The sequence below is a fragment of the Cheilinus undulatus genome, linkage group 20 (genome assembly GCF_018320785.1).
Source record: "Cheilinus undulatus linkage group 20, ASM1832078v1, whole genome shotgun sequence".
Lineage (NCBI taxonomy): Eukaryota > Metazoa > Chordata > Actinopteri > Labriformes > Labridae > Cheilinus > Cheilinus undulatus.
The window spans coordinates 28,604,558-28,628,538 of record NC_054884.1 but is presented as its reverse complement, the minus strand read 5'-3'; the positions used below and the strand labels follow the sequence as shown (position 1 = coordinate 28,628,538).

Below are 23,981 nucleotides of genomic sequence, written 5' to 3'. Positions count from 1 at the left end.
AATAAATACCCACATAGAGTTTGTGTACTTGCACAAACAGTTTGGCTCACTGTGACCCCGACACACAGAGAGGCTACGGCTCGACTCACCAGCCTTTTATAGCATGCTGCTCAGACTGCTGACACGCACGCACTCACTCGCATAGGTCTGGGCACCGTCTGCAGCCAAACACTAAACCACAGGCTGTGATTGAGGCCGACTGCTCTGCTCCTCTATATTTTCAGTCTATATATTCAGTCCACCCAGGGTTATATATCTTAATTATGTGCTCTGCCTCTTTTTCCTAAAAGAAGGGGGTGACCGAGTCGGCTGGTTGGGGCACTGGAAGCAGCAGCAGGCCGCTGAAATGAGGCCCTTCCAGTCTTTATGGGGCCTCCAGCTCAGCCACTGCATCATTACATGACTTTTAAGCTTGGAACAAAACACAGTGGACGAATCCCTCCCCGTGTCTTTGCCGGCGTAACCTGCTCGTGCGACATCCTGTTTGTAGCATCAAAACAAACAGGAGCTCGGGAAACTTTTCACAAAGACTAACGGGCTGTGAATGGCTGTAATGAGTAAATAGCTCAAAGGGGTGGAAGGTGGAACAAATGGTGAGATTTTTTTCAGCACAGTTCTGTGCTCAATGTGATTATCTCTGCTTTTTCCAGCCAGCTTTAGGGGTCACCAGCATCTCATACACACAGGTTAGGCTTTGCCAATTCAATGACTCAATCGCATCTGGAACTCTCCATCGATTGTGCTCGCTGACCCAGCAAAGGCCCATGTGGCGAGCGTCTGCCCTACCTCCTCCTCAAATGGGAGCTGCTATCATGGCCGCCCCTGTCCGTCAACCAGGAGGTGGTGCTACTGGGATGCAGAGTGCTTAATCACCTTTTTGCTTGTGCAGCTGAAAATGCAAGCAAGATTTGTTTTTAAAGGGTTTTTTAGAATAAAAGTGCAGATTTTAAAGTGCTTCTCCAACACCTGGAGAGGTAGATGCTTCCTTAGCAGTAAAACAAACATAGATCTCTGCGTCAGCAGCAGGTGAAATGTACCTATCATTTGAGTGTACTGATTTTCACAGAGTACTGATCAAGAGCAATTAATTAACCACAGACAATGAACACCTGGTTAACCACACAGAGAGAACAGGATCACTGTCAGATGATGATCCATCACATTCAAAACCATTTTAGGATTGATCGCTCAATCCTGAAACTTCCCCGCTACAAGATTCTTCTTCACTAAAAGCATTGAGCATAATGACACTTCAAAATAATGAATGTCTTTTTTTTCCTGTGGTGTCCATGACCTATGACCTCTGATTAGGCAGTGCAGCAATTGATAAAAGCAATGCAACATCACTTCCCGCTCTCCAGAGTAACCATGCCCCCATTAGGGTGAGAACAACCCACAGATGGCGCAGATGGGGTCCGGGCCCTCCTAAGGGGGGCGCCAAAGATCTCAAGGGGTTCTGTCCGCTTTGCTTTGCTTTGTCAAAACTAGAGTTGCATGTTTATATTTTTTTATGATGATTGGACCCATAAGGGATAGGCCATACATAGATCTGGCAAGAATAAGGTTGTATAGGCCTTTTCTGTTGGGATTTAAAAAATGAAAACAATTAATATTGATGATGCTGAGAACCACCGGCCTAGTAGTTAGGTTGCGCCCGGCCCTCCTTTCTAAATAAAGGCCTCATGTCTACAATATGATTAGATGCTATTGCGTTTCTTTTTGTTCATAAAATAGTTCAGTAGCCACAATGCACCACATGCTTTTTATCCTCAATTGACAAAGCAGTGTTAAAGAAGAGTTTTGGGTCTTTGGGCTGAAACTAGAGAGGATAAAAGAGGCCAAATGTCGGACTGTTATTGTGTTTCTACTGACTTTAAGCAAGCGATAGCTCTGTAACAGAAGGATCTGTAGACTGCCTGCATGTTAATGGATTTTTCACGTATTCACCAATGTATTACTGATGTTTTAAAAGTAAAAAAATCATCTCATTAACTTGGTTAAAAAACACACAAAAGGTGTTTGATGTCAATTCAGAATATGGGCCAATTGAATGTGAATGACCCAATCTTTCCCATTTACCACCATTCATTTTGATGGCACCTTTCCACTAAGAAAGGGGCAAAGCCAGCATTGTCTGGGAAAAACACCTAAATGGGTTGATCCTATCAGATGAGAGAAGATGTGGGGCGCTGATGGCCTAGTCTTTTAGAAGGTATCAATTTAGCACCAGTATTGGGAAAACTCGAATGATACCCAACCCTAACGGCAGTTCTAGGTATAAATGGTCATTTCAAAAATCTGGTTTTAGGTGCTACACAGCTAACTTTTAGGTGAAGTCAAAGAGTGACACGCTTTGACACAAGTATAAAACAGCCATGGGTAAATTTTACCCAGTTTTAGTCTTAATAGCACAGATGCATCCTCACACTTACACTTCCTGTGTGGATTTAGCCGCTCAGAAACTCCCAGACAGACGATGCTGCCTGCTCAGATGCATGAGATTCTCCTACTTGTGAGCTCTTGTTCCACTGGCTCATCACCTCAGTGCACATACAGTCACACAATTAAAGCTTACTCATGCACATTCCCTAAATGTGCTATTATACCCTCACATACACAACATTTACACAACACACTTTGGAGGTTTGTGTGCATGCATGCAGGCATGAGCTCGGCGGCCAATGTGCTGCCGTTAGACTGGCTGGCCTGCTTGCAGACCCAGCAGTTTGTTTAGCAACACTCCTTTTGACGACGCCCGAAGGGTGCAATTAAGCCCAATTAGAGCCTGTCAGTTTTATTAAGAGGCACAGACTGGCCAGGCTCGGGGGCAGTGAGGGGTAGAGGAGGGAGGAGAACGAGGAGAGGGAGGAGGAGAGGCTGCAACACCAAGCTAGAGCTGCTCTTGAGAAGCTAGGCTGAGAGGAAAGAAGAGGTAAATGTGCAAAAAAAAAGGCAGCTGTGACAGGAGAAATTGAGTCTCCGTTGCAAGGTCAGATTGTGCAGGTAACCTCAGGTACTCTCAGTTCAAATAGGCAGAGATTACCTTTATGATGCCACATAAAAGCTACTTAAAAGTACAGTTTTGTGATCAGAGAACCTGCAGGGATCAATGGACGACAAAACCGAACTCGTCTATAAATACTCGCCGGCTACAGTGAATGCAGACATGTGTGGATGCAGATGTCACAAAGCATTTTCGGAAGGGGGGATAGGGGGGTGGTGGCTGTGTAGTTATGTGAGCCTGCCCTGATATATTAGCGTGGCTGTGAATAGAGCAATACAGCTGGCTCGGAACAAAAAACGGCAGCATCCCTTTCATCAGCAAATCAAAAAAAAAAAAAAAAACGCAAATGAATGTATCATTCCCTCACAATTCCTTTTCCGTCGACCCCTCGACAGAGATGTTTACAGATAGCTATCATTCCCCCTCTTTTTCACATTTGCGCTTGGACATGTTTCAAAAGACGGGGCCTTTTCATCTCCCCTCTCGCTGTGAGGAAATTTGCTCCTTAATGGCTTTCAAAACAGGAAGCGCAGACAATAAAAAAAAGGAGAAGTGAGAAAAACGCTCCGCTATGCCCCCCCCCCCCACTCCAACCCCACTCTTCAGTCGACGCATCCTTTAGCGGAGCCGAGTGCTGCAGGAGCCTGCTGCAGCCGTGCCAAGGTGCCAACTGTGCCAGTCACACTGACCTCCATCTGCAGGCAACTTGATACCATCTCTCCAACCGCCGCGCACTCCTGCTGAATGGGTTCGCTCAGTCACAGTGAAGTCTGAATGCCATTCAAGGCTCAGGCTTGGAATTGTGTTTCGAGTTTGTGCGCTATTGTATTCTTTGTTCACAGCTGCTGTGTAAAAAAATCCTTTATCACTACACTGAATACTAACAGGGTTGTATTGGAGGAATGCACACAGGAATACATTACCGCCAATGTGCAAATCATTCCACTATCAGGCAAATTAGAGCTGATTTTTCACAAGTCTTTATCAATGACCCTCAGAAGAGGGAGGTTGAATTGCTACGGACCAGCTCAAATTACTACTTAGGATGGTCTCTTGCCACGTACTAGGCTTACTATTTTAATAGTATATGTAGGTGTCTGTTTACTCATGTTGTATTCATAAATCCGCCTCCTGCAGGGCATCCGTGTCCACTGAGTGCCCTTGAACATGCCATGAGTAGTCTTTCCTCGCCTCGACTAAAAAGAGACCTGAAAGACAGCTACACACGCTTCCGCACAGTTGGATAAAACAAACCTTAACCACACAACTCAACCTCACCAAAGAACTTGCTTTTTTCAAAAGATGTTCAGAAGAGTGTTTTTTTTTCTCCTCTTTCGCTCCTCGTCTTGGTTTTTCTCTCCCTGGGTAAAACAAATGCATCATTTTTCAGTATAAAAAAAAGAAAAATCTTTACTCCCTCCTCTCCCTCCCATTGTGCCGTTTCCGTGTATGGAAGTGTTCCCTCCCATTGATTTTTCTCCCAGCCAGGGCCCTACCCAACACGAGCCGCTTCCTCGCTGGTGTCATCTCCTTGTGCCTTTCTGCTTTTAACTGCGTTTTACTCTTGTGGCAAAACTGCCAAACTGGTTTTTCTGAGGGGTTCTAGGGGTGAAACAGGAGGAAAATCCATTGCATGCATTCAAAAGTTTCAACTATTGATTCTTTTTTTGATGCAGATGGAGAAAGAAGAACTGTTCAAAGCTTTGGAGAGCCTTTTTGATCACTGCAGATGAACTAGATGGTTATGTTTTTGTTTGTACAGCACACTTGTTTGTGCTTTGTATTATTGTTCCGCTAAGACTTCTTAAACTTCAGCACACACCTTTGAGCCAGGAGTGGTAAATGTCTCTGATATCCATACACTCAAGACAGGACAGTTAAATCAAAGGCACAGGAGAGCCATGTGCAAAAATCCAGAGATGAAGGAGAAAGCTAGCAGGTGTATTTTCCCAGCCACTGCAGCTCCTCATGCACTCGCTCCCCACTCTGCCAGCCCCTCTGTGATGAGCGCCTGTGTCCACTGGGGGCTACAATTAGCCCATCAAACTCATTCCAGCCGGGAATCCACACCGCCTCTCCAATCCCCTTCTCTGGCTGTGCGAAGCCTCCAAAGAGACAGGCAACTTGTAAGACGAGGGGAGGTAGCCTTTGATGTGCCAGGTTCTGCCCAGGCCTCCCTTTTTGCTCATATCAAGGCTGAGGAGATATAACAATTAAAATGGCGGCTGAGGCGTGCTGACAAGGCAGTATGCAGCTCGTGCAGCTCGAGTGCCATGTGCTCTCCTGCAAACCTCGCCCTTACAGGTTCTGGGTGCACGTACAACTTTCCAAATGAAGATGAAGCAAGACGAGTTTTGATGCCAGTGCTATAAATCTGTCCTGTGGTTCTTCCTGGCAGCTGATTGGCTGGCACTGCTTCCATCTGTGTGAGTCAGTTAAGCGCTTTCACAACATTTCTTCCCTGTGGCTCTGTTTTACTCCACTTATACAATTACTAATGTACACATACACCTAAAACTTATTCCAGCTATCATTTAATCATTTATTTATTTATTCGTTCAATGCAATAACTGCATGAACATCAACTTTAAGTCTTGGGGTCATTTAAGGCAAATTTGGATGACATGAACTAAGACAGGGCATTTGTTTTTAATAAATACAAGATAAATATAACAAAATAAAAACAATTTTCAGCCCTTGTTATTTCTTAGATATTTTTGCCTTTATTAGACCAGACAGCTGAAGAGAGACGGGGAACATGAGGGTGAGAGAAGACATGCACTTAACAGAGTCAGGATCAGGACTCATACCTGCTACCAGTGCATTAAAGACTGCCAACCCGGCTCCTCCAACTGTGCTAAAGCACTGCCCCACTCCTATTTATTTAAAGTTGTTATAACCCACTAAAATCAGGACACCACCATAACTGATGAAATATAAAACTCAAAATAATCTAAAAAAAATGTAACAGTACACCTGGTCTGTCACATTCTATGAAGTAACTTGCAATATAATTGATGATTCAAATGTCAATACAAAATAGAAAATCTTGTTTTTTTAACAGAAAACACAACTTAAACCACTATTCATTCCAACTTTTAAAAAAATTACAAATTTAAAAAAACAACTCGTAACAATTCTGGCTTTTAATGTAATCAATAATATTTGACTACAGTAAACCAAACTTCCCTAACTTTGTCTTAAAAGTGCATGTAGGGAATTTCCATCAGTGCTGCAGGTCTGAATGTTTTTATCTGCCGAAGATACTGACTAATATTAATGCTGATGTCTATGTGAAGTTGTTTTGCACAATTAATCTAATGCAGTCCCAATGTCAGGCTGTGCAATCAATTGCATAAAAGACTGCAAATATTTTTGCATAAAGTGGTTCTTAAAAGCACTTAATATTTTTGTTTTTTGTGATTTTTCTTTATTTTCCTTGATAACCAAGCAAACAGACCCATGAGACAATCAAGGCTTGACTTTAACACCCACCAACAAGCAAAATCCAGTGTTTTTGAGTCATGGCAGGTACTGCAGTGACCCTCACGAGCCACTTTGGTGAGCTTTACTTAGCGGTGATACATCCTATGCTTTATTCTAACTGGGCTCCGCTGTTGGCATCAGTGCCTGTGAACACTGTAGCAGCGGTAGATGCCCACTGCAATGAGGCTGTTTTGCAAATAAGGGGGTTATTCTTTCCTCCAAAATAAATGTAAAGTGCTGAGAGGCATCTGGCTGCAGACCTCATGCTGCTGACCTCTACAATGGGGTGACCTCAACCGTGGGCAGGGAAGAAACGTACTGACCTTTGATGGGTTTTTCCTTAGTTTGTGGTGCTATCCCCCTCCCCCCTACCCTAACCCTAACATTTAGGGTTCGGGTGCCTAACCCTAACTCACTTTTGGTTCTCCTTAGTTAGTGGTGTTTTTTTAATAGTAACCCCCTCCCCCTGTCCCTTACCCTAACCTTTAGGGCCCAGGTGTCAAACCCTAACCCACATTGGGTTTTCCTCAGTTAGTTGTGGGTTTAATTAAAATGTATACCCCACAGTAAATTTTCAATTTTTATTTACAAAATTCTGCTGTTTTGAAAAATAGCCATTTACAGTAACCTCTGACAATGAGCAGAAAATATGTCATTCAGCACCTCATTCTGATTTTGGCTTGGGTAATGTACATCACTTCCTGCCCCTAGTCCAGGTCACCCCAATGTAGGGAACTGCAACAGATGTACCCAAACCCCCCACCACTGAGGTCTGTAGCCTCCATGTTTAAAAGTGCTGGATTTGTGCCCACTTGATACCAGACCACAAACTTTGTTGATCTATTTGTGTTTTCTCTAGGAGGAATGCGCAGTGTTCATTTATATTTCAAAGGATTGCAGATCATGCAAATGTTGTTATGCCATAGTCAACCGTAGTCATATATAATGCTATTTCCAGCAAGAAAACTGTGGCTAGTGAAAACTCAAGAGTGGCTGGTAGCTTTGGAGAACTACAAGTTTAACATGGAATAAATGCAGCCATGCACTATGGTACAGTAGGTGTGTAATATGTAAAAAATAAATCTAAGAAGTAAAGGGGGGACAAAATAGCAAAACATCCTTGCCCTGACTCTAGCAATACAATTATAGAAACACTAGTGCCATTTATTAATATTCTTTTTTTGTTAATAAAGCACCCTGATCAGATTTCCCTGGGGATTTAAATCACAGCGTCACTGCTTCATGACTCCTCATACTGGCAATCATGACATAAATGAGGGTACATGAACAAAGCCACCTATTTCATGCCAAAGAAGAAAGGGCAAATTCAGGCAACCAACTTTCTGAGCTATATAAGATCCCCAAAATAACTTGTTTGACTTGTTGGCATACTTTTCAGCTCCAAAAGGAGGCTAAAGTTAACCAAGAGGCTGCCTCCAACACTACTGAGCCAACAGACATTGTGACATTCATAAATCACACCTGGGAAAGGCCCATTTACTGGGCTTTTGATGGGACAAGCAAGGGCTGTAAATAAAATGGCCAAGAAGATAACAGTTAGATGATGTCTTAATCATGGTGAATATAACCTTTAAATTTTCAGGAGATTTCGGGAGATTTGTGCCTTAATGTGAGTGATGTGCAGAAAAATTCCCTAAGATGTAAATTTGGACATGCATGCTTATGGTACTGCATCCCATCTTCTTGTAGCTACCTTGACACTTCCCATGCAATAATGCAGCGCATGCACATGATGATTGGTCATCTAAAGGAATCTCCCCTGTCTGAGCCTGTGACTTAAGACATTCCATGTTTTGTCCAGACCCCGTGCTGGTCTGACTCTGGGCCAGCGGTTCAGAGGTGCTGTTGTGTTACGTTGTGTAACACTCTGCTCCACTTTCTGTCTCAGCTCTGGTGGGGCTCAGTGGCACACAGCCAGGTAATTACACAGCACTGACTACCAGCCCTGAGAGAAAGACCCACTACACCACCCATACATACACAACAACGCTTATTTGAAGGCACGGAGCATACGGATCACACAACCTGACCTGCACACACACTTTCAGACACACACGCAGGCCAAGCCAAACACAAGGACTACATTATGTCGAGCAGGATTACAATGACTCCAACCTGACCCGGCTCTGCAGCTGCTCTGCCTCTGGCGTGAGTGCGCCTGAATTTACTGTTTGAGCTAAAAGACAGTACACAGTTTAAACAGGTGTGTACTTATGCAGATGCGCAGCTCAGGCATGTGGTTTGCATTAGTGGCTGCAGTGGAGCCAGAGCGAGCTTTTCAGCGGAGCAGGAGTCAGGCCAAACATGTCATTTGGGGTTGATGATGTATGCACTTTCTATTCCCTGGATCCAGGAAGCGGATATTTCCTGAAAATTCCAAAAAGGTGCATGAATGAAGACTACTTGAGGGTTATGTATGCAGATTTAATCTGCAACAAAAAGTCTGCAGTAATCTCTATTGCAGATAAGAGCTTTGGTAGCATGGGCAATCCAGATCAGAGGTTCTCAACTGGTGGGCCACGACCAAGAAGTGGGTCGTAAATGACTAAGTGCCTTTAGTGGACTTACAATACATCCATATTTTCATTTTGCTCAATCTTGCTATGACAATGAGTATTATGATTTTTAATTGCCCAATTTCTACTCTTTGTGCGGTCATGTTTTGTGCCATCTGAGGTCCAAGGTGCAGCAATTTCATGAAATAAAGTTTTTAAACATTTTTGAAAACCTGGGTCACAATCAATTAGGTTGGAGGTGGTGGGCCTTGAGGCTAGACCAGTTAAGAGGTATTGATCTAAAGGATTTTAACAAAGCATCTCATAACCTTAAAAGTACAGAATCATGTTGTTTTGCTTGTGATTTTCCAAGTTTCCCTCTCTACTGCTACACATTTAGTCATGTTTTATCAGCCCTCATCGCCTTTAGCAATATGAAAAAAACACCTGATGTCTAATAACATTGTCTAAAATTGCAATAATGAAACAAAGAGTGATGAATAAGAGTGCAAACAAGGAAAAGCTGACAGTTCTTGCATGTATCTGCTGTTCTACATTGTCGCCCCTCAATCTAAATCAAATAAATATAATTCTGGGGGTTTGCCTTTAAATGTCAAATGTCATATTGAATGTTGCCCTCATTTTTAGTGCTTTATATATGGGTTTTAAGTTGGAACATGTCATGACACTGTCACACTGTAGAGGTTGTATAATTTCAAACATGAAAGAAATGTCAGCACAGCAGGAGAGTTAAACCTAGGGAAGCGCTTTGTGGATTTGTACTGATTTGATGCCCTCTTTGATTTGAGTCCTTATCAATGCCACCATTGATACTTTTCTCTTGTTTAATGAAAGACAAAATGATGACAAATACTTACATCAAAAGTGGTCTTAACTGAGTAGAGCTTGAGTTAAAAAGTTATGATTTAGTCTGTTACCTGAGTTTCAATCCAGATCCAAAAAGAAGTAATGAGAAAACCACAACAGAATCAGCTAAAATGTCATTTAAACATCTGCAAAAATTTTCACAATCAGTGCATCACTAGCAGCTGTAGTATTGTTAAAGCTACTGGGGATCCCAACTTAAAGCTCAAACTGGTACACTTGTTCCTGGTCAGAGAATGACTGGACCAATCAGAAGCATTTGAGGAGAAAGAGGCGGCAGCTACAGGTATATTGACACGCCAACAGCTGCCTGTTGATCTCGTGTAGGCTTCTTCTTTATGTTTTGCTGCTGGCATGTAATCAATGTGATAGAACATTTATCCAATCACACTCCAAAATTTTTTCCTTTTTGACAGGTTCTGCCCTTCCTAAACACGTTGCATGGGCTCTTGCCCCGATGGATGTGGAGTATAAATGTAAGCCAATCAGCTGGATAGCTGAACAGCTCAGTAGTGGAGGTAAGAGGTTCCAATCCCACTCTGGGGGAAAACAGTACACACTGCTGGAATTTCCCCTAATGCGACTAATAAAGGAATATCTTATCTTATCAGTATCCAGTGTGGAACCGTGGGCAAGGTCCTTAACGCTGTTAGCAACATCTATCGACCCATATGTATTTTCCTTTGGACAAAAGCATCTTCTAATTGACATGGTTACATTGTAGCATGTACCATGCAATGGATATGTGAAACAGTCTCTCCAGCCAGATTAATTATACCCATGTCAATGCCTGAAAGATAAAATGTTTTCTTTCTGAGTGAGAAAGCAGTGCTTGTTTCTCCATCATAATTTGTCTTATCTATGGGGAAAAGTCAGATTTAACCATGCAGTTACTGCAATTGTACAACCCTACATAAGTTCGAAATAGCGTGAATGCATGACTTTTAGACGCACGCCTTTGTTCAGCAGGTACAATTTATGTATGCTAATATAGAGAGCATCACTATTTACATAATATAAGTTGAGTTAAATTTGTTTATATATCTACATTTAGGACTTTAGGTCCAAATTTGAACATGACAGGTTAAACACAGAAAGAATACAGAAATGACCCATTTGCGTCACTTCCTGTTGGCAGTAGAGGGCGCTATGATGAGCTGTTTGCATGTGGGCGTGTTCAGTGTGATACTGCTGTGTTGCCATAAAACTTTGAAGACCATAGAGTAATCTCACCCAAAGCACCATCAGTATTAAATGAATAACTTTCCAAAACGAGCCATTATTTTGAAATTCTGGTGAAGGTGGTGGACATCCTGTTGGGATTTTGGCATTGGTCCAAGAGGCTTGAGGCTTGAGGTCATGACACATATGCATGCAAAGGGACGTGATCATCTCTGTGAAATCTGGTGCTGATTGATGGAAGCACTGAAAAGTTATATGGAGTCATTCATCTAAAAAAAAAAAAAAAAACAGCAAAAAAGTAGAAAAAATGTTTTTGAAGTTTGGCCCCTGCTTGTGAATCGCTCAAAAACGTCCAAATTTGACCAAAAATTGTTCGTAGTGCAGTTCCTGTACATTTTAGAGGACGGCCCCATAAGACTTTTTTTTTGTCTAGACCTGATACATATGTGTACCAATTTTTATGCCTGTAGGTGTTACCCAGTCCCCTATCTCACTTTGGGGCCCCTGTGTGATGTAGCTGCAGAATTACACAACCAGATGGCTATTTCTACTTGGGGACATTTTTGGGGAAAGTTTGGTGAGTTTTGGGGCCCCGAAAACAGGCCGAAAAAAGCGTTCTGGCAACATAGGGCTATAATATTATATAATTTATATAAATAAATATGTTTTGAAATTACTCCTTTATAGTAAAATTGCAATGAATCACACAGCCCTAGCTCCTAACACGAATTTTTTTCAGTTCCAATGCTTTCTCCATGAAGGCACAACGAGCTAAGTATGACATCACTGTTTCTTAAAGTCTTTGGAGCAGCTTTTAACTCCCAAACACAACAGTTCATAACAAAGTCACCACACAGAGTCTGCAGCCTGAATGTCACTTCAAAAAGCAGATATTTTTAATTATCTTCAGAGATGATCCCATCACTTCTTTTGTTTTTCTGTACTAATCCCTGCAGGCTTATCACTTGCTTTGCGTTAGCAGACTATAAAATCAAAACATCAAGGGTGTAGGGATAATTTATTATGGTTATGTGATGATTTCCACCACCATGAATCTAGAGAACAGCAGATGCAGCAGCATTGTGTGGCTTTTATATTCTGACATAACCAAACAGTGAGTCGGCATAAAGGCAAAAGAATTGCACCAACAAAACAAAAGGGAAGTCATACTTCAAGAAAGCTAGAGGTATTCTCTTTCTCTCTCCCTTGTTGGTTATTCTAGACTTTTTCCAAAAGAAGAATCTTGTTTTAGAAAAAAATGTCATGGATTCCAGTGAATGCCAGTGAGAATCAAGCGAGCTATTCATGCTGCCAGTTGATTTAGGCACGCCTCGCTACACACCAATCAGCCCGGCCCCCAGCCCTCGCCAGCCACTCACTTGTCTACCATTCCAACACAAGATGGAGACAGTGCCAAAAGTTCCAATTAAAATATCCATTTGTGATGTCTATGCAGAAAAAAAGGAGTAAAAAAAGAGAAAAAGAAAAAACAAGCACCAGGCTTTTTCGATAGCGTAGGAGAAAATACAACAAAAGCTGCCAAAATTCTGTGGACAAGCCACATACTTAAGAGTTTTCTGTCTACACAAACTAAGTATGAAGAGTGTGTGTGTAGGCAGGATGTGTGTGTGAGACAGACAGAGAATGCGTGAGTGTGTATGGGAGTGGGAGCGTCTTGTTATGGAGGAACAGAGCATGTTGCAGATAAGAGGGCGATGCTGTTCAAAGGAAAAGGCAGGCCGGTAAAGTGCGCGCCGATTCGACATCATCGCCTTACTGTCCCTTAATGAGCCTGGAGAGGAAGTCTGGTGTCCATGGAATCGGCTCCTGTCTCGCTCCAAATCACGCTGCCGGGCTTTTTATTCAAATCTCACACACAACTGTCACACAGCCAGTCTGGCCGTGCTGTTTATCTTACTCCAGGAGGATGTTAACAAGACAAATGAATGAATAAATACACAAATAATGCGTTTAGGTAATGTTAATAATGTATGAAATGGAAGCTGCTTTCTGACAGTAACGCTGCACTAAGGATTCTCCCCAACTTTGGTGACAGCCTTGTTTATTTCCTTTCCCAGAATGCAATTCTCTGCATCTTTCGGTGTCTGGCCATTTCAGGGCGTCTATAGCACATTTCAGTGATGAGAAAAAGAGGTTTGACACATTAGTTTGGACTTCTCAAGCAGAAAAATGTCAGAAAAGAGCCAATCTCTTCATTCAGAACCTGGAGTGTGATGTGTGCTTTATTTTGAAGAAACCCAGGTTTCTTTTTCACCCCATCATACCTTCCTGATGTGATTTCATGACTGATTTAAGCAGCATTTTTAACAGGGCAGTCAATTTAGATGGCTGTTTTATTTTGAAAGGATGAATAAATAAATACAAAAGCATCTGCGAATCGGCACAGGTATGAGAGCAGTCAAACCGCAGCATCACCTGCCTTAAAACGAAGTGTCCCAAACTTCCAGGACTATTACAAAAAGCAAAACAACAACAACAAAAAAAGCAAGAGTGGAAAAAAAATGCTCAAAGAAAACAGGCCGGGTAGGAAAATAAAGTCTCACATCTAATTCCTTCCCTGGGCCGAGACAAAAGCAGGGCCTGGCACTCAGGCGCTATCGACTACACAGGCTTGGAAGACGGAGGAGAAAAAAAATAACAACACGCACATCAAACCCGGAGCCAAACAAATCCAAAGAAAAGTTCAGATAGGTCTTCAGCGGAACCGCCAAGAGGAACCAAATCAAATAAATTGGGGGGGTTAGGCTTGCTCGTGCTGGCCCAACAAACCTGAAAACACGGTTTGGAATATATGAGGGAGGTGACAGAGGACGATGCTAAATGACTCACAAAGAAGATTCACTGTGTTTACCTCAGAAAAAAACCTCCAAAATAAAAGCCCCCCTCTTCTGTTAAAACACGGGTAGGAACAGAAAAGTGAATTCAAGGCAGCTTAAGTGCTCTCTGGAATCACTCAGCATTCCACCGTCTTCAACACGCACACATCCACACAGCAAAAATTTGACAGTGACAGTGTATTCATCCATAACAGTAAATTGTTCTTGAGGGAATTTGGCGGGGCTTCATATTCTTTCCTCCCATATTTCCCCACTCTTGTCCCCTTCCTCTCTTTCTCTCCACAGAGCTGTCTCCATCACTCTCAATCACAGGCTGCTTGAACACATGTACACAACTGACAGTCTGTGTCGCAACTCTGGGATCTCTGAAGACTACATCTTTCAAAACCAGATGGATTTCAAGGTCATGAAGTGATCTGAGGGGGTAAATTTAAAGACTGCAACTACGTAGCCTGCTTTCCTCATTTTTGAGGCCTTTAAGTAACGACAGGAGATTTCAACATGCATACAGCTTTGCCATGCTCCTGCAGGTCACATGGTATCATCAATTAAAGATGCAATAGTGTTAAAGCATGCAAACATCTAACCTTTCCTAATGCTGCTGAATTTTTGCAAGAAAAAAGTTTTTTTTTTTTGGACATTTGTTAAGGTTGATGCAATTTTTCTTGCTCATAACAGTGTTGTAGAAGGGTTGACCTATTACTGGCCTGTCGTTTAGTCAATTATCTGTACCAGCATTTTATTTTACCAATCACAGATTAAATTAGTGAACTAAGTAGTGCTGTGTTTCATCTCTTCTGTGAGTTGTGTCTCTTTGCACTCTCCATAGTCTCCCTTACTTCCCACCTAGAACACCAACTGATTGGCTGGATATCACAAGAGTTTAATCCACATTCATCTTTATGAGTAATGAGGTAGTGTTGTTTTTATGGAGCTCAGCATTAGTTCATGCAGGGCACTGTAGTCACACACCCAGCTGTGATCAGCTGACGGCCAACTGATCCCAATTATCACCTCCCAGCTCCAACAGCCAATCAAAGCTCTTTCTCTCAACACAGCAGTGTAGATATGACATACTTCTCACTAATCCCTATTTGCATTAATGCTGATACACCACACTGCTACTGCTGGCAAAGCTTAACCTCCTCCATCCCAGCCTCCTCCTTTATAGCATAAAGCTTGTTGCACCTTCATTCAAATTCATGCTACTTTGGATTAAATGCATTTGAAATAATTCTATTGTATTCAATATGCATCATCATAAATCCATCTGTCCAAATGGGGGTTTCTAGCAATGCGCCCCCTGGAATGTCAAAGAATGCTGCTTAACTAACCCATGGATCATCATTTGAGTAAAGCCTTCACTGCCAAGTAAAACTGCACATCAATTTTGCAATGAAATGGTCAAATGTATGATGAGAGTGATCCTGAAATGAAGTGAATGCTGGGCTAACTTCCTACCAAATTGTAAATCTACAACTGAAAACCCAAGTTATAAACAGTGGTTTCTGATGGATTCAAGCTTCTCCAATTTTTTTTTAATGAAAAAAGCAAAAGTTATTAGAGCTCTGGTACTTTTGAATGCCATCATTTATAAATAACAAAGACTTTATTATTTGAAGAAGTGTAGGACTGATATGTATCAAGGTATCAAATATCATGAAAACCCTACTTTCCATCATTAAACTGATAGATTCTTTAAAAATTGTTGGTCATCAAAAAGGGGATGCAGATGGCCTGGTGATTAGGTTATGCATCAAGTACGCAGACAGCCTGGGTTTAAGTCTGTCATGCCTAACCATAACCCAGAACCTTACCCTGTCTTTATGAATTAATTATGTGTAAGCACTTTTTATATTTCATGCTTCATAACTGAGAAGTTCATTCAAATCAATTCAAGGCACTTCTATCAAATATCACCTGTTATCTAAACTACTTTTCCTTTTTTAAATTTATTTTTAATCATACATTAGTGGTCCTCTGGACATTTCTTCTGAGATCCTGGGTGACTGGAGTATTTTGATAATAAAGTTCCTGTAGTCTTTCCTATTAAGTGGACTAGTAATCCCTGTTTTCACCCAAATTTTAATACATTTTTATTGGGACTTTTATCACCCTGTCTGTTCTTGTAGTTCTAGTAGTAGAAGTAGTAGATTTATAAGTATTTTTAATACTCACGCATTGCTCACTTAGCCCTACCCGATATGTATCCACTGTCATCCTCTATAAATAAAGCCATAAAACTAAGGATACTGAAAACATGATGACTAAATGCGATTACTCATTTATTTTATGACATTTGTATATGCATTTATTGAACTTTAACAATGTTAACGTACACATTTACAACTGATATAATTGCTGTTTGTACAAATAAGTTTGCTGAGTTTCAGGCAGGACCAACAGGCCTATGTCAGCTACCATCTTTTTCTTTATTCATCCTCATTCCTTAAAATTTGAAATATGTTTTAAGGACAGAAGTTTTGGGTGTGAATTTTATTTCTGTACAGTATGGGCAAAAAATCTAATATAGTGCACCGCTGAACATGACAGTCACTCAGCCTTCCTTAGTGGCTCATTTTGAGCCATTTTGGTCAGATACAGCCCCCTTATACTCTGTCACTTTTTAAAATTATTTTCTAGCGAAGTTATATCCTTTATGCACCATGTATAATGTGCTTGTGCTAATGCATGAGCAATCATGACTTGTTGAAGCACACTTTTCCATTTGTGCAAGGGTGAAGGTGGTGTGGTGCATGAGCACGGTACAGAGCACTCACAGTGGTCAAATAAACTGGGCTTTGGGTGTCAAATGTGCTTGGGCAAGGTACAGAGTGCCAGGTGTGAGTGTATTTTCCAGATTTTACCTTTTCGTTGTAAACTGACACTTTAACACATATAGAAAAAGTCTGACATCTTTATTGTGACTGGTTGGCTCAAAACCCCTGTAGAAAGGGAAATTTTTCATAGCTCAAAAAACCTTTATCTGAGTGAAACATCCTCCCTATCATTATATTTTGAACCCTCTTTTTTGCCTAAACAAGAGAACCGACTGTACCTGTGTTCTCCTAAGTCTGGACCCGCACGTGTGAGTGTCAACATCATAACACTCAGGAGCCAAAAGCTACTCCAAAATCTGCAGGCCACCCTTGGGATATTCACTTAATCACTTCAACCCCTTCTCAAAAGTTCAATTCCAAACTTCCTGGAAAACCGAGCAGACTTTTCTGAGGAAAAACAAAGAGGGTTAGCGCGAGTAATAACATTGTGTTTAATCCAGCGCAACTTTGCCTCGAACAGCAGTAAGAGGTGCAAGCCAAGGAGGGACTTATCACAAAAACAAATCAATGCTCCTGCAGATGGGTGTGCGTTAGGAAAGCAAGAGTCAAGTTAAGAAGTATAGCCAACAAAACACCACAAATGACTATTTGTATGCGCTTTGTTAAGACAAAAATGACATTTAAGTTGTCATGTTTTGACTTTCTCTCTCTTCACCCTTCTTTTTACATACTTCCCTCCTCTTTGTGGCTCAGCTCAAACCTCAGCACCTTCCATACCACTTCTAGAGGGCGGAAAAAATCGAGGTCACATATCACCTTACTCTAGTCTTCCTCCGTATGGTCACAACACCCCTCCCTCCACACCTTCCCCTACCAGCACCTCTCACTCAGAATCTCATTCCATCACTGCAGCCAAATCCGCCTCATCTCACCCCCCCTCTGTCCCGTTTATGTTTCTTCCCTCCCCTCTTCTCCCCTCACTCTCCCACCCTTCCTGCGCCCTCAGCCCAGTGCTAATTGGTAAATCTGTTGAACCATGCCAGCCGTAACAATGAGACACCTGGAGTTCTGTCAAAACAAGTTTCCCTGTGAAACAGCCTCCAGTGTTAATACAGTAGCGTAGGAAGCTGCTGAGTGTGTTGTCGCTCATGTGGTTGGCTGCAGAATGGCGCCGGTAATTGTGTTATCTTTGGTAGTTTCATCATAAATAAGATTATTTATTGATATCACTTCTGGACTTTGACCCTCCATCGCCACACATGATTTTTCCCTCCCTGTCCACTCCACACTAGCCTGCAAGTCAGAACTCAGGGTTAAGTAAGTCCATGTTGTTGTATGTAAACATATGAAACTTCTAACCTGGCCTGACCTAGCTCTGACTGCCTGTCATCCAAAACTCAAGTCGCACCCTAGACGCAAGGATACTACAGACACGCTGGTGTAGACAAAGGTGTGTTTGTAAGACACACATGCAGAAAGACAGGCACACCCAACAGCGATCCAGAGCTTGTCAAACAAGTTCTAGCAAAGGCACTTGTATAAGAAGGAGGGGAAGCGAGCATGAGGAGAGGAATGTTGTTTTTAAAAATTTTTAGACTCCTTTTTCTTTCCAATAGACCAGACCGTCTTATTAATAGCTGTTTGCACAATCAAGTATGATTTACCTTCTTCCCTTCTTACTTCCTTTTTTCCCTTTCAAGCACTTGTGTTATTTACCAGCAACAAAGGCCCTGCGGAGTGTGCAAAATCAACAAGCAATTGATTAGTCAAACAATTCAAGTAGGCAATCCACAGAGCCACGGTCGCCTCAGAGGAGATTAATAAGTTATCCTCTTGGGTTTCATAATGTGTCTTCCCGCCCAGCGAACCAAAACAAGGCTTACTGATGTCCTCAGCCCGTCGGCTTGGCAGTGAAATCAACACTAACTTCACATTTAGGTTCCACTTTTTTGAAATAATTCAAGGCAAAGCTGCAGGACAAATAAGGAGGGAATTGCTATACTATGAATTAGAGAAAGACATGCAGTATTCCTTGGCTGTCAGGTTTGGTCAATTCAAATCTAGAATCAGCTGGCAGAAACAGGGTGTCTTATTTCTGCATCTGTCTTCCAGTTATGAATTCTAAACCAGAGGCAGCCAGTAATAGACAAACAGCACCAACTCCTAACCTTACCCTTAGCCCTAACCTAACCCTAAACCAGGTGTCTTATTTCTACATCCATGCCTTGCATATGTATTTAGAATAAGAAGCAGCCAGTAAAAGACAATTGCAATAAAGCAGCACTAACTCTTAACCTAACCAAACTCCTAACCCCTAAACCTAAACCTACACTCCCATTACACCAGGGGTGTCCAGACTTTTTCAAATGGGGGCCACATACAGAAATACATAAGGAGGGTGGGGCCACTTTCATATATCTCACCTCAATGTTAAAGTTAGTAACACCAATCTAATGTTGGTTAAGATAGCTTCAGTAATCGGGTATGTGGCAAATGGCCAATCATTTTAAAGATTTTGGGGGGGCCACTCAGATTTCAGGGGTCCCCAGTCAGCTATGCGTACCGCTTTCCCCGCCCCTGGAACTTCATTGGTGCGGCTATTTGCTGCTGTAATCCATTAGGGCATTACACATCAAGATATCTTTATTATTTTTGTTGCCAATATTTTACTATTTATAGTGTCGTCTCAATTTAGTCCTGAAAAAACAGCTTTAAATCCTTGTCAAAATGTTTGCTTACAGTATAAGCATGGTAGCACTGCCTTGTGCTGAAAGTAAGAATAATATTACAGTGTAGCACAAGCTTCATGCTCTATTAAGGGCCATATTCAATGCAATTAAAAGAATTGGGGGGGGGGAATCAAAAATGGGCCGTGGGCCACATTTGGCCCCCGTGCCATAGTTTGGTTTTGCATTACACCAACTCCAAACCCTTACCATCAACCTAAACCATGTGTCTTATATCGCCATCTATCTCTCAGTTATGCAGTCAGATGCAGAGGCAGCCAGTAAAAGAAAATCACAACAGCTCTAACTCCCTAGACTTAACCCTAACCTAACTGTTATTCTAACCCTAAACTGGGCGTCTTATATCGCTGTCTATTTCTTAGTTATTCATTCAGAATCAGATGCAGTCAGTAAAAAACATCGCAACAAAACAGCACGTACACTAACCCATCAAGAGTGTTTCTCACCTAACCCTAACATAAACAGGGAGTCTTATTTCTACATCTATCTCTTGGTTACGCATTCAGAACCAGATGCAGCCAATAAAAGAAAACTCACAACAAAACTGCAACAAAAAAGAGAAAGAAAAGACTGACTCCAATGTCCTGCTGTTGGATTGTGGGCTAATGTGAACCAAATACAACCGCAATGACTCCCAAAGCTAAACCAGAAACAGACACCAGTTAGGCACGAGATAAAGACAACAAACACAAAAAGAAGCTAAAAGTCAAACAAAGCTGGACGAGAGAAAGATCCCATAAAGCTGGACGACCCATATTCTGAAGTATGTAAGTTCAAAAATATCTCTTCCCATAACAAGCCCAACATCTGGATTGATATTTTAGACATGAAAAAGCACGCAAAGCAGGCGTCTGAATTAAAAGCACAAAACACAAACAAAACAGCATGATTATCAGCATCATCACCAGGATTTTTCATTCATTATTTCTTGCTTTCAATCATCAGGTGTTAATTTGTGTTTGGAATCAACCAAAATAAATCCAAAAAGATATTGCTGGAATTCAAAGGTCTCACCAAATGAAATTGGTGAAGGCTCAGATCTGACTGTCCGGGGAATTCCCAGCAGAAGGACCCCTGAAAGGCAAAGATGGACGTTCCCAAGTCACACAATTATATCAGCTCTCCATCCTCTCACACATACACACTCATACACATCTGCACACAATCTCAGCCGGCCAGGTTTTTTTTATGCAAAAGAAACATGTTCTCTCTGGAAATAATGCATCCCCTGGCTTTTTAGTTATTTAAAATACGAGCTCTCCTCTGCTGGCTCAGCTCTCTCCTGGGTGCATGCTCGGCCCCATTATTACTAATTTTACACAGAGAGAACCGGCTCTGCTCTGGTTACATGATTGTTGGTACTGGCTGTCTGGTTGTTAAAACAATATTTCACTTAGGGAGAACATTTTAGCTACTAAGCATTTACACCTTTACAGATACTGTGCTGGCCTTGGGAGCTAAGGTCATCGTTTCTGATTTTACAGGCTCAATAGCTGTTACTGTGAAGGTCTCATGACTCAGCAAAAGGACTCAACAGGCCCTAAGTGCAGAAGAAATAGTATAACTAACTTTTTTTTTATTAGAATCTCAGTGCTGACTGAAAATGCTCTGTTTTGTTTTTCTTCTGGGTTTAATTTATACAATTTTTCTAGCTAGCTAGATACCTTGTAGCTAGCTTATAGTTCTGATTTGAGTATATCATCATTATTTCTTTTGATAAAAGCCGTCTTTAAGGAGAACTTTTTCAAAATGAAACGGCAATTTATCGTTTTCGTCTCTGTGTGGAAAGGGTCTAAGGCACAACACCTGTAACTGTGAAGGAATAATGAGTAAGCAAAAAGACTAAGTAGTATCACCAAAGCAAGGATACAATATTTTATTTTTTAAATAGATTTTCTGTGCCAACTGGAAATATTCTAAAACCTTTTTCCTGCTAGCTACCTAGCTAGCTAGCTAGATACCATGTAGCTGATACCTACCTAGTACTAATTCTTTTACAAGAAAATATCCACTTGTTTCCTTTATCATCAATATTTTAAAAGCTGTGTATATCTACTGAGTATCAATTTATTATACTAGACTCTCTTTTTCAATGACCTGACTCAGTTAATTTCAAGTTTCTCAGCCCAAAAGCAAAGCTTCAAGGCTGGTAATGATTTAAGCTAACATTAGCTGTAGGCTGACTAGCAGCCACTCTCTCTCTTTTTTTTTTTTGCATGACAATGCTTCTATATCAATTCTAGTTGCCTAAATTGTAAAATCAAGCAAGTAAAGCATTTATGTAAATTTGAGATTGGTAGAATTGCTTGCTTACACTAAGCTAGCTTTGACTAGATTTTTAGCTAGAGCCACGTGCCACTGGCCACGTTTGCTAATACTTCAGCATGAGGCTAATATTTCTATATATTTACCTGACCTCTTGTAGCAGCCAGTATTAATTGCTCAGTAGTAGTGATGTAATATTACACTAACATTTTCATTTTTGTCATTTTCCTACAATTTTTTTTTTTTCTGTTTGATAATGCAACCGATAGCAATTTAGAAATAAAAATGATCATTTCGATTCCATTCTCTGGTGGTCAAATTGCAAAATAACATTTTACAAATCCCTTTCAGGTACTTATGCCAAAAGGAGAAACCAAAACCAGACAGCACCCTCTACTGGCAAAGACAAAGAGTACTGTAATGTTTTTTGTATGTCTAATCAATTTAAATTATCCTCTTATTCAACAGATATCGCGTTATCCCTTCACAATAATTTACTGTTTTGAAATAGAATAATTTTTGTGGTGGGCTTATCAATAATCACACCAGCACATTAACTGGCATACTGGACAATACATGGTTCCGCATTTAAGCCTTAAACAGAGGAATTTACAATATTGTTATTGGAACAACTCTTGTGCTGACTACAGGTCCCCAGAGCAGTCATATTTTTTTATTTTCTACACTTCACCGTGTACTAAATTTAAAACTGTGACCTGCCAAGTCTTACTAGCTGTTCAAATACAAGATCCTTCAGAGGATAAGGCATTCAGAGGTTAACTTGGCACATTTGTATCTACTGCCCCTAAGAGCAAAAACTCAGATCTCACATCTCCCTGAAAGATTTCAGGAGATGATAGAGGACAGGAAAGGAAGAAAGAGGAAAAAATAGGGAAAGGGAGTTATTGATTTCCTAAAGAAGAAAGGACATGGTAGTAGAAAGTCTTAGAACATGCAGGGAAAAGCAACAGGGCCCGTAGTTTACAAAAGGGCTCCAGAAGCTACTGTGTCGGTCGCTTTCTCTGCACAGAGATCACTGGGTTCTATTTGTACTTGTGCTTGACCCCGAGGCCAGCCAGATAACTTCTCCAACAGTGAACACTGTGGTTGTTGGCGAAACACACACAGGCATACACACACTAACAGATACACATATGTATTATCCTTTTAAATGTGCATGTCCAACATAGAGTCACACGTTCCCTGGGGTAGCTTAAGTTCAGCAGGGTTATAGAACGGTCAAATACCACAGCTAGGAAAATATACAACTATTTCCCTGGAGCTATTAACACAAAGAAACACGCAGAGACAATACAACAAACTGCTATTCACACTGACTACAATCACATGCTGTAATGAAGACATTCCTTCTGCATATTAAGTCTACACATGACAAAAAAAATGTTCAAAATTTGACATTTTGAATCCTAGCTGATGGGCCCTTCTTGGCATTTTCAGTCCACCTTTACTTTGAAAAACTTAGGTTTTCTGTTCAGTCTATAAAGGGGCAATAAGACTCTTAAGTCACTGTTGTGGTTTTGTTGCTGACTAAGGCCAACACTGAGCGGATTGTCCTTGGGAACAAGCGGCCGTACAGACTGCCGGACAAAGACTGAGGTGCTCTCATTTTCATTGTCACAGTTCCCGGGCCTGACGCCACGTCTCGACTGGGCCTCAGATTTTGGCCCTGAGCTGATGATGTAAGCGTGACCCCTTGAAAAACTGTCTTGTCTGGAGAAGACAGAGAGAGACAGATAATAGGCACAATGGTGTCTGTTTGAGGTCTGGATCATACATGGATATGGCTGAGTTTGTAAAACCAGCACATGGAACTCATGATTTATAATTGTCTTTTAGAGGAATTCAATCAAGAAATATTTGTACTTAAATGAGCCAAATGGATATGTTTGATGTATCATCTAATACTGGATGCTGCCAATAGTTTTTTTTTTTTTTTTTTTTTACAAGCCTGAGGTTGTAAAAAATAAAAAGTAGAATCAGTATCAGCATCAGCGTTGGTATCAATATCTGCAAGTATGCCACTCATTGAATAGAATCAGTATCACTAAGGACTAAATGGGACTCAGTGAATTCATAAGGTTGTCAAACTTTGACACTTCTGAGTACCATGTGTTTGTTATATGGCTGATAGTACTGCAAAAAACTGAAACTTCAATAAACTTCATGCATATTTTAAGCCAAAAGATGGAAAGAGAGAGAAAGCACTATGAAAGCATTGTCTAAATGCTCAAGAAAAA

At 41.2% G+C, this 23,981-nt stretch overlaps 1 protein-coding gene across 12 annotated transcripts in view; it reads right to left on the bottom strand.

Moving 5' to 3' along the window:
* The window catches only part of tcf7l2 (transcription factor 7 like 2), a 135,521-nt gene that overhangs the window by 53,352 nt on the left and 58,188 nt on the right, over positions 1-23,981 (bottom strand). For 8 of the 12 annotated variants that reach the window (XM_041815418.1, XM_041815417.1, XM_041815424.1 and 5 more), the window contains exon 5: positions 20,473-20,532. The exons of the other annotated variants lie outside the window; for them this stretch is intronic. In XM_041815418.1, the coding sequence (XP_041671352.1) occupies positions 20,473-20,532 (60 nt within the window). The remainder of the gene's footprint in view (positions 1-20,472; positions 20,533-23,981) is intronic. 12 annotated transcript variants of the gene reach the window in all.